Raw genomic sequence first — 11,658 nt, forward strand, 5'->3', positions numbered from 1 at the left:
TTTACTTTAGGCAACAATGCTTGTGACTCATGAGTCTTCATCTTCAATTCGCTCATCCCATTGATGTCTCAAACTGAAGTGGGTGTTCTTTTTTTTTTTTTTTTAATTATTATCTTTTTCTCCCCCTTCAAATAGTAAAACGAATATCACTTTGTTTAGTTGTTTTTCATGGCTTAAAACCTAATTTAATAAAATCTCGAACATAGATTAAAATAGTGAAATCAACGGTTCTGATTTTTATCCCTTGCGTCACCGGCTATCACAATTGTTTTCTCACGAGTTCCTTTGCTGTTCTGTCATAGTCAGTCGCTTGATGTTATGCACAAAGGATTTTGCAAAATCCTTTTTATTATGACGTGGGCCCAGGGATCTGCACTCACCATCCAAAATCTCGAACCCCCTGATACGTCACCGTTTAATTAGATTAAGAACCCGAAACTTGGTGGCCAAGTAATTACACAACCTGTGCCTAAATCCCTACTAAGTAGGGAGATCATGATCATACACGTGTCCTACATTCCCGTTTAGACAAGTCAAAAAGAGGAATATATATATATATATATATATATATATATATATATATATATATATATATTTTTTTTTTTTCTTAATTACGCGACCGTTTCCTCGCCTACAATTTTGTGCCCCGGCCGCAAAACCACTTTCCCATTTTCTCTAGAAATTTCCTCCTGGTTTTTAGTAATTAGCATAGCAAAAAACTCAGGGTTTAGTTGTCTACAATGCGAGGTTACACGTTTTGTGAGGGAGCGGGAGCCGTAGGAGCTTTCCAAGACCGTTCCTTGCTGGTTCTTGATATCAGCTGTGTCAGGTACTTTCATTTGATGGTTTTTTTTTTTTTTCCATCGAATGATTTTTATTACTATCTGGACTGCAAAAATATGCTGTTGTACGAAATAGATCACATGCAAGTTTGTTGAAGAAATTTTTTAACTAAAAAAAAAATGCAAAAGATGCTATTTTTGTTTTTTCATAAATATTGTTCTTAATTTTTTTTTAACTTGCTTACTCGTAAATAAATTATTATTTTCTCATAGCTTTTGTTTTGTTTTGCTTTGTTTTTTTTTTCATTTTTTTCCATATTTTCATTTTTTTTTTGTCGACAGTATTATTCCTTTTTTCTTTATTTATGAAATTTCAAAATCATATGAAATAAATTTTAGATAAATCTAAGATATCGATTATTGTTATTGAATATCTATTATATATTGTTGATTTTTGTCATTGCTTGCATTTTTTTCATTGTTATTGTTTGCATGTGGCTGATGTTGTTGGTTCTGTTTTCTGCAATAACTCTTTTACGACCAAAGGTGTTAGGAAAAAAACAAAACAACAGTTTTGTTTGTAAAATTGTCCGGTAAACTCTTTTTCTTGTTTGTTTTTTTTTGGGTGGGGGGTAAAAGCAAGCAGTCAGAGTCCTCTGATATTGAATTAGTGCAGTTGTACCAAAACCTCACTTAATCATCCGACAGAAGTAAAAATGTCTTGAACATCGCATGTAAGAAAAAAAGAACAAAAATTAAAAAGGACATTGGCGATCAAGAGTTAACAATTGTTGACTTGATCCAAGTGTCATCAAGAGTTTGTGACTGGAGTTTGTTTTATCTTTAGAAATGTCTCAATTACTCTTCTTATGTTGATCCGAGTGTTCAACTTTTAAACATTGGTCTTAATTCAGGTACAGGAATGCGATTAAAGAAAGATGTGCACGGACCTCCAGGGCGTGTAGACCCTTAATTGTGGCATGCAATTCTAATGCGTCAGACTACCCTGTTCTATCAAGTAGTAGAAGTTATCGGGGATCTTATAAGGAGCATTCCTTGTCTACAGGTATATCAATGTCCAATCTTTTCTTTCATTTTTTTGGCTGCCCAAACAGTTATGATAAGAGAACTTACAAAGCCTCTGCTGTCAGGGAGAATAAATTGCCACTTAAGAAACTAGCTTAGGAATTAATCAATTGTTTGTGACTCAAATTATGAAAACAAAAAATAAAGCCTGAGAGCTTTGAAGCACTACCCCTCCTCTGTTTTCTTTCTATGCGTCTGTGGCCTGTGGGGTGCTGCATAAGTCAGAGATTATCGCCTTGGTGTGCTCTTATTGTTTTTGTTATCCCTACTTGTATATTGTATACAATTAACAGGATGCACAAGTCATCCAGCTGCATTAAAAAGTTTCTTACACTTGATATTTTTGTTGGAACAAATAAGGAAATATTAGCAGCTGTCAATAGATATGATTTTTTTTTTTTTTATATTGTTGTGAGAATCTTAACCAGATATGCTGACCTTCCAAAGTTAAAATCACTCTATAACAATTACATTTAAATAAGTGGCATGTTGATTAGAATTATATATATATATATATATATATATATTATATTTTGAGACCACATGATGTGGTAAAAAGGTGATTTTCATTGTCTTTAAATTGTTCACATTTCACCATTCTACCAAAAATATTAATAGATGATTAAAACATCATATATTATCAATAGTTCATGTCTTTATGTTTTGAGATGAGATGTTCTTAGGAACATCAAAAAGACTTTCTGAATTATTCCAATTTGCTCATACTTTTGCTATTTTAATTGGTAAGAACTCCACCTCAATCATGTTCAACATCGAACTCATTTTTAGGTGACAAAAAAGAGTTTCTGTCTCCCACAAGCTTTAATTTACATAGACGGAACAGATCTGCACTGGTGCCAAGGGCTGCTGCTAGGGATGCATTTGATTTCCGCTTGCCTGCAATAACTGTGAAGCCAGAATGGTGGTGGAGGACTTTAGCATGTGTACCTTATTTAATTGCTCTGCAGATATCAGACGTAGGGTTGTATTTCTATCCCTTGTCAGAACACTATGAGCTGTTTGAAAATCTAATCTACTTCGTCCCAGGAGCCATTTCCAGGTTACCAATTTGGTTCACTATGATCTATTGCTTCATAGCTTATGCTGGGATTGTGAAAAACAAAGACTTGCCTCACTTCTTCAGGTTCCATATGATGATGGGCATGTTGATGGAAACTACCCTGCAGATTTTCTGGTATACATGCAATTTTATGCCGCTTATTCACTATCACGGTACTTTTGGAATGCACTTTTGGGCAGGTATCGGATTCGCTTACATCACCGTTTTGTTGGCGTGCGTTAGGTCTGCTCTTGCCGGGTCATACATTCAAATACCTTTGATCACTGAAGCTGCTTGTATTCATACTCTGTTTAATATAGGAAGTTTCCACAGGCCTTTCTAAAAAGTGTGTTAGTTTTTCGGAAGACTACCCCTCATTATGTAGTCCATTTTTCAAAATATTTCAAGATAAAATAAAACATAATAATAATTAATTGGATAATTAATTGTAGTTGTTTAGGAAGGGATGAGCGAGGATGCGTTATTTCGTATCATTTAATTTCATGGTTGTTTTAGTTTGTATGCAAAATTTTAATTTTGAACCGCTTCAGATCGGTTCCTTAAAGCAGGGCTGAGACTCCTGGATTCGCAAGCAACAGCATTCAACAATCAACATAATAATATTAAAAAGAGTCATCTTGCAGTACAGAACTGTATGACACACAACTAGTTGAACAGTGAAAAGGTAACTCGGACAACCGGTATTCTACCGGTTGTAAATATTTTTTACATTTATTTAATTGATTTTGTATAAGAAAAAAAAACTAAAAATAGAGAAAAATTACAAATAATTACCAGAAAAGTAGTAGAATGCCGTAGAATATTTGAGCAAATTAATTTTGAAAAAAAATTATGAATTGTAAAAAAAGTCTCTGAAATAATTATATTTAAGATAATTTGGTTAAATCTCAATACATTAGATAACTGTTCCAAGTTTACTTCTTATGTTTCTTAATTTGGTTATACTTAGGGATGGCAATGAGGCGGGGTGGGGGTGAGGATGCCTACCCCATTCCCCACCCCATTAAAAATTTTTGTCTCCATTCCCCAACCCATTCCCCAATAAATTTAGTGGGTTGGGATAGGGAATCCCCACGTGGAGAATGATTCCCCCATCTCCACCCTATTCCCCATTTATTTATTTTACAGTAGATATAAAAATATGATTTTAGTAAATTAAAAATTAAAGACTTAAAATAAAATCATTACCATATTATAAAGTATTGATTTTTTTTTTAAAAATCTCTAAACATTTGAAACAATATCTTAAAATAATATTAAAAGTGAAAAATATTTAAAGAGAGCAGCTCCTTAAAAGAGAAAAAAATATAATAATGTTTTAAAGTTGAAAAATATTGTAGGGTTTTCTTTTATTCATATTCTATTTATATTACATAAAAACTAAAAAAATTATTAATTGACATTATAGTTGATAAAATAATAATTATTAAATAAGAATTAAAAACATATTTATATATAATGGGGATTGTGATGGGGGTGGGGTGGGGAGTGCAATACCAAACCCCACCCCGTTAACAATTTGGGGATTACTTTTCTCCCACTCCCCACCCCATTCCCCAAAAATTATTAAAAATTTTCTCCATTTGGGGTGGGGCTCCATGGGGCCCCAAACCCGTAGAGGATTTTGCCATCCCTAGTTATACTTTTTCAATTATCAAGTCATATATTTCAACTCATTAGTCCACTAGTTTTATGTTTATAATTCCTATTTTTATGCTTAAATTCCAATAATTTGGGTTAGATTCCAAGTTAAGATTCTATAACTTCTATTTCCGTCCAATAAATTCTTAACATGGTAAAATTTTCTCCGTTGTTGTTTCTAGTGCTTCAACTAATTTTTGAAGTGGTTTTGTGTTACATAATCGAATTAACAAGATCAAATTCTAATTAAATGGGTTAGATTTCAAGTTTATATTATAGGCTTTTATAGTTGGTTAAATTAGTTTCTACATTTCGTTAAACTTTATTATTTTATGGTTCTATACTTTCACCTAATAGATCCACTAGATTTATGTCGATTATCCCAACTAAACATGCAGCATTCCACCACCATGGGTTAAATACCAAATATACTATTAAGTACTTTTCTTTTTATTTTATTTTTCCCTATATTCCATTATTTTTTCTCATCTTATGGTGTAATACTTCAACTAATAGTTCCACCAAATTCGTATTAAGTATTCTAACTAATTAGGTAACATTATGCTTTTATGGGTTATATACCAAAAATATATTTTTTTTGACTTGTTTCTACAAGTCATTATACTTTCTCAATTTATGGTTTTTAATTTTCACCTAATAGTTTCTCTAGCTTTGTGTTTAATATTCTCACTAACTAGGTAATATTGCAGTACAATAGGTTAATTACCACATATGCTTTTTAGATTTGTTTTTGGGTTTGAATAGTTCCCATATTTTGTAAAACTTTCTTGCATACTAGTTCCCCAGTTTCAGTTAATAATTCTACTATTTTTGTGTGGTATATTCCAACTAACTAGGTAATATTTTAATATTCTAGGTTATATATATAAATATATTTCTAGAATTCGTTGTACTTTCTCAATTTATAGTTTTAATGTTTCACGTAATTTTTTCATCGGGTTTGTGATAATTCTATGAAATGAGAGTTATCATGACACTTTCAGACTTGAGTCAGTAATATATAGAGAGTAAATGACATGTCTTTATTGCATTTTAGTTATATTTTGTATGAACATCCATTTTAGTTTATTTTTAATAAATTTAGTTTGTTTTAGATTAATTTGTGCTTAGATCATATGCATAATTGTAGGTGACTAGAAGCTTAAATTTGAAGTAACATGTAGTAGTCGTTGCTGTAGCACCATTGCTGTAGCACTGTTGCTGCAGCAGTCTTAAAGTATTGACAGAGAAGATTTCGCATGAAATATTTAAAAGATTGCGATATGGAGTTTTCAAAAATGGAAGATACGCACCCTAGACTTCCAGTTGCCCAAATTCTAAGCTATAAAAGGAACACACAAGCAAAGAAAAAGAAAGAGTCATCACCCAAGGAATAAACTGCAGAGAAAAATATAAGAAAATAGAAATCAAGAGAGAGATTGAAGGCTGTCCTAGAGGAGAAATCACAGAGATCAATTGGAAATAAGTTCTTCTTATTCTTTTCTTATTTTCTATTTATTCATGGGGATGTATTTGATGGCTGAAACTCTTTTATTTATTTTTCTATCGCAAACCATGAACTAAATTTGATTGTGGTTGAGTGATAAACGATCTTGATAGATGATTGATTGATATAAGTGTGTTGCTCTGTGTTTGCTATAGCATTTTGTCTTAATGGTATTGATTTTAATTCTCTATTTCGGCTGACCACCCATTTAGGGATACTAGCTAAGAAATAGCCTAAAAAATGTTTGACTTAGTGGATCTCATTAAGACAATACTAGGTTTTAAATTGAGTTTCCCAAGTTGAGTTAATCTCAATTTGAATAGGGTTATACTTGATCTAAAATTAGTGATGAACTAGACATAAGGATTCACCTTGTAGAGTAAATGAAACTTAGATCGATTAATACTATATTTAATATTGGCGTAACAATTGGTCATTTTTATGTTGCATTAGATATAAAATATCCAACAGGCAACAACTGATGATGCATGAAGGATTCTGCTCAGTGCTGTAGTAGATGTTGTAGCAACAATATTATAATTAAGAAAATAGTTAATGCTGAAATAATATCTAAACAACCCAAGAGGGGGAGGGGGTGAATTGAGTTTCTAAAAATTTCGCAATGCTTAAACAAAACTTAATATAAATCTTAAACGAATTTAAAGCAACAATAAGTAAATCAACCAAAATATAAAAAGATGAGGGAAGAGAGATTCAAACATAGAGATTTTTACGTAGTTCGACAAACCTCGCCTACGTCCATGCCTACAAGAAATTGAGTTTCTGCCTGAAATCGGATCGTTGTTAACAATTATCAGTTAACCGTTTTGACTGGTCCAAGTGATCGTTGAGCTTAATTTCAAATAAAAAATTGACCGTTTTCCATTATCAGTTAACCGTTAATTTCCAGAGACCTATAAAACAAATTTCGGCTATCTGTTCTTGCTAAACGGTTCAAGGTTAGCATAGAATTACATTCTGAAAATTATTGGTTAGTCATTTGGCATTAACGGTTCGCTGGTTATTTCCAGTAACTTGTAAAACAAAATAAGCTTATCCATTTTTGATAAACGGTTCAGGCTTAAGGATTTATCCCTCTCTGAAATTATCGGTTAACCGTTTCAAAGTTAACAGTTCACTGTTTACTTCCAGAATCACAATTTTAACTAAATTTCGCAGGGAATGCTTTTTCGATTTAAAATTAATGATTATCCATATTTCATGAACACATTTAGAAAGATTATACGGCTTTTGGGAAATTTTTTATAGATGAAAACTCCAACATTTTAATCGAAAACATTTTAAGTTTGTTATCATCAAAATCAATATAATGAACATATAAATGTTAACAAATGCCATTTAGTGAAATTTTAGAACAAAACTGCACTGTCAAATTATTGTAGCAAATTTGATAACATCTTTTCTTGTGGAGACGATCTGAATACTCATTAGTATATTAGTTGTTGTTTACACTTGTACATTGACACCCATAGCATTAAAGATTGCACACACCAGTTTGTGTTGAGAATTCCAACTAAATGATCAAAATTCTAGTACCATGGGTTAACTATCATATATGCTTTTTAGGTTTTTTTTTTTTTTGGGTTCTATTTGTTCTTGTATTTCGTTAGACTTTCTCATCTATTGGTTCTCTAGTTCCACCTAATAATTCCATTATTTTTGTGTTGTATATTCCAACTAGCTAGGTAATATTTCAACATCCTAGGTTATATACCAAATATGATTATATATATATATATATATATATATTTTCAGTTTGATTTGTTCTTAAAATCCATTATACTTTCTCAATTTCCAGTTTTGATAATTCACCTATTAGTTTCACTAGATTTGTCTAACTGGTGAAAATTTTAGTACAATGGGTTAATTACCAGATATGCCTTTTAGGTTGTTTTTGGGTTTGATTTGTTCCTATATTTCGTTAGACTTTCTCGTATATTGGTTCTCTTGCTCCACTTAGTGATTTCACTATTTTTGTGTTGTGTATTCCAACTAACTAGTTAATATTTCAGTATTCTAGGTTAAATACCAATGTGATTTTTATATATATTTTCGTTTGATTTTTTCCTGAAATTTGTTACACTTTCTCAATTTACGGTTTTGATGTTTTACCTAATAATTTCACTACGTTTGTATATTTCAATACAATGGGTTAATTACCAGATATGCTTTGTAGTTTTTTTTTTTTTTTGGTTTGATTTGTTCTTGTATTTTGTTAGACATTCTCATATATTGGTCTTCTCGCTCCACCTAACAATTCTACTATTTTTGTGTTTTGTATTCCAACTAACTAGGTAATATTTCAATATTTAAAGTTAAATACCAAATATGATTTATATATATTTTTGGTTTGATTTGTTCCTACAATTCTTTACACCTAATAGCTTCACTAGGTTTGTGTTGAGAATTCCAACTAATTAGTGAAAATTTTAGTACAATGGTTAATTACCATATATGCTTTCTAGGTTTTTTTAAGGTTTGATTTGTTCCTGTATTTCCTTAGACTTTCTCGTATATTGGTTCTCTTGCTCCACCCCTATTTTTGTGTTGTGTATTCCAACTAACTAGGCAATATTTCAATATTCTGGGTTAAATGCCAAATATGATTTATATTTTTTTTGTTTGATTTGTTTGTATAGTTCTTTAAGCTTTCCCAATTTATGTTTTGATATTTCACCTAATAGTTTTACTAACTTTGTATTGAGTACTCCGACTAACTAGCTATTATTCTATTATTATAGGTTATATACCAAATATGACTTATAGATCTTTTTTTGGTTTGATTTGTTTCTAAAAAAACTTTCTCAATTTATTGTTATAATGTTTTACGTAATTGTTTTACTAGCTTTGTGTTTAGAGTTTTGACTAACTAGGTAATATTCCAAATCAATGGGTTAAATATTACAAATTCTTTTCAGTTCTTATTTTTAGTTTACGTGTTCCTATATTTTGCTCAACTTTCTCGTTTAATTGTTATCATGTTCCACCTAATAATTTCACTATTTTTGTGTTTTGTATTCCAACTAGTTAGGTAATAGTAGTGTCGTTAAGGTGCACCAAATTTAAAACCTTACCACTAATATAAATAATTATTACAGAGCGAGTAAGGATCGATCCCACAGAGACTATGCTAGTTATATTTATTATTAACTCCAAAGCAAGATTTAAAATAAAATAATAGTAATAGTAATAATAATATAAATTAATCTAACTAAAGAAAAAGCCAATTAAAAATAAAAAGGGGGGTTTATGAATTTTTAACTAAATAGTAAGAAATAAAGAAATTAAAATTACGAACAAGAAAAAAAACTCTAATTAAAGGAGAAAGAAATAATAATGACGAAAACTTTGGTTAAAGGATCATTCGTCACCATCAAACATGCACATAATATATCAATTCTATTATCAATTTATATTGAAATTATCAACCGTAGACAACAATAAGCTCTGTTAGTCTCAATTTTTCCTTAGTGTGTTCTTAGGCAAAACAAGCTCTTCACCTAATCTCTAACCATTAAATAATTTAAAATAAGCTCTTTAAATTTAAGATAATGGAAGCATTAAACAAAGAAAGATATTAGGTTGATCTAGGCAATAAACACACAAGCTCGGATTATTTAACCTAGGTTATGTTCTTCGATTGAAATCACTAATTCCAACCTGCTACTAATGATTAAAATATCAAGACAATTACGGATCAAGAATTTTAATCTAGCAATAATATTTATTCAAGTCCTATTTAATTGGCCACTTAAATAAAACAAGAATAAACCATGAACATTAATTATAGAAGAACATAAACAATCTCAATTAAATAAATTGAATGATAGAATTTAAATTTAATTGCATATCATGTTTAGGGTTTTGAATTCACCCTTAACTAAATAAAAATCTAGCCTAACATAATTGAATTGGGAATAAGAGAATTGACAAAACCAATCATGGAGATTAATTCAAACGGCTGCCTTTTTTCTTCAATTGAATTCCTTCTGGCATCTTCCTTGTTTTTTTTCCTTCTTGCGGCTGCAATCTCAAATTCTCTTGCTCCAATTGCGTCTGCCCTCCTCTGTTTCCATCCAGCGGCTGTTGGCTTTTTTTTTTTTCTTTTCCTTGCATCTGCCCTCTTTTATATTGTGCCTTAAATCCTCACATGAAAAGGATTAAAGACAAAAGTCAAGCCCCCACTTTTCTTTGGATTCACGTGCAAGGCAATTTTCCCTTTTTGTTTCACTTTGCTTTCCATAATTCAATGCCATGCACGTGACTTATTTAATTAATAAGCCAATAACAATTTGGCCAAAGCCCATCACAAGAAGTGTTTGCCTTATTAATTAAATTATTTCCAAAGCTAATTCTTCTCATCTTCACGTATGAACTTCAATTAGGCATTGGTTGCTTTGATTTTCTTCCATTTTAACTCCCATTACTTTCTTTAAATTTCTAATTAGTTTCTTCTTTAAGCTCTCCTTACTTGAATATTCTGATTTAATTCCTCTTTATTCCCAAAATGCACCTAAAATAACAAAATATAAAAATTAACATAAAATTAACATAATAAAATATAATTTACTAAATTAAAAATTAACTAAAATAACTAGAATATTTAAGACCAAAACAAGAAAAAGATAGAGAAATTAATAGCAAAATATATGGAAAATATGCACTTATCAGGTAATATTCTAATAGTGTGGGCTATATATCAAATAGGATTTATAAATTCTCTTTTACTATTGATTTGTTTCTATCTTTCATTAAAATTCTTATTTAATGGTTCTCATGTTTCACCAAATAGTTTCACTGCCTTTGTTTTCCGTGTTTCAACGAAATAGGTAACTTTTCAATATGTTGGGTTAGATACCAAATATGATTTATAGATTCTGCTTTTTGGTTTACTTGTTCCTATAATTCGTTAAATTTTCTCAATGTATGGCTATTATGTTTCACTAGTTTTGTGTTGAGTATTCCTAATATTTAAGTGATATTTCAATATCACACATGTTTTTTTTAATTGATTCCAATATTTCATTAAATTTTCTGGTTTCATGATTTTCATGTTCTGCCTAATAGTTTCAATAGTTTTGTGTGCGTATTCCAACTTACTATGTAAAATTCCAATATTATTGGTTAGATACTGAAAATAATTTATAGATTATTTTTTTGCTTGATTATTCTTACAATTCTATAAACTTACTTGATTATGGCTACGATGTTCTACCTATAGTTTCATTAGTTTTGTGTTAAAGTATTCTGAGTAACTGCGTAATATTGTAATACTATGGGTTAGATAAATGCCAAAGATGCTTTTTTGATTTTTTTTGGTTAAATTATACATACTTTCCATTAAATATTATCAATTATTGCTTGATATGTATCAACTAAAAATTTCTTGATTTTTTTGTTGAATAATCCTACTATGAAACTAACATTTCGATAATTTTTGTTGGATTTCAAATTTACTTTTTACTATTGTTATTTTTGTTAGAGTAGTACCAATTTTCCTTTAAGCTTTCTCATTTTATAGTTCATTTGTTTCAACTATT

At 30.2% G+C, this 11,658-nt stretch overlaps 1 protein-coding gene across 2 annotated transcripts; it reads left to right on the plus strand.

The window, feature by feature from the left end:
- Positions 1–618: 618 nt before the first annotated feature.
- LOC18052796 (protein TIC 20-IV, chloroplastic) lies at positions 619–3,386 on the plus strand. Of its 2 annotated transcripts, XM_024191451.1 has the most exons (4): positions 619–829; positions 1,697–1,848; positions 2,658–2,928; positions 3,013–3,386. In XM_024191451.1, the coding sequence occupies exons 1-4, from the start codon at positions 741–743 to the stop codon at positions 3,269–3,271; spliced, it is 771 nt and encodes a 256-aa protein (XP_024047219.1). In that variant the 5' UTR covers positions 619–740; the 3' UTR covers positions 3,272–3,386. The 2 variants fall into 2 exon arrangements, with proteins under 2 accessions (XP_024047219.1, XP_006447381.1); XM_006447318.2 differs by having other exon boundaries at positions 2,658–3,384.
- The last annotated feature ends 8,272 nt before the right edge of the window (positions 3,387–11,658 follow it).

The sequence above is a fragment of the Citrus clementina genome, unplaced genomic scaffold (genome assembly GCF_000493195.1).
Source record: "Citrus clementina cultivar Clemenules unplaced genomic scaffold, Citrus_clementina_v1.0 scaffold_2, whole genome shotgun sequence".
In the NCBI taxonomy this organism is placed as follows: Eukaryota; Viridiplantae; Streptophyta; class Magnoliopsida; order Sapindales; family Rutaceae; genus Citrus; species Citrus x clementina.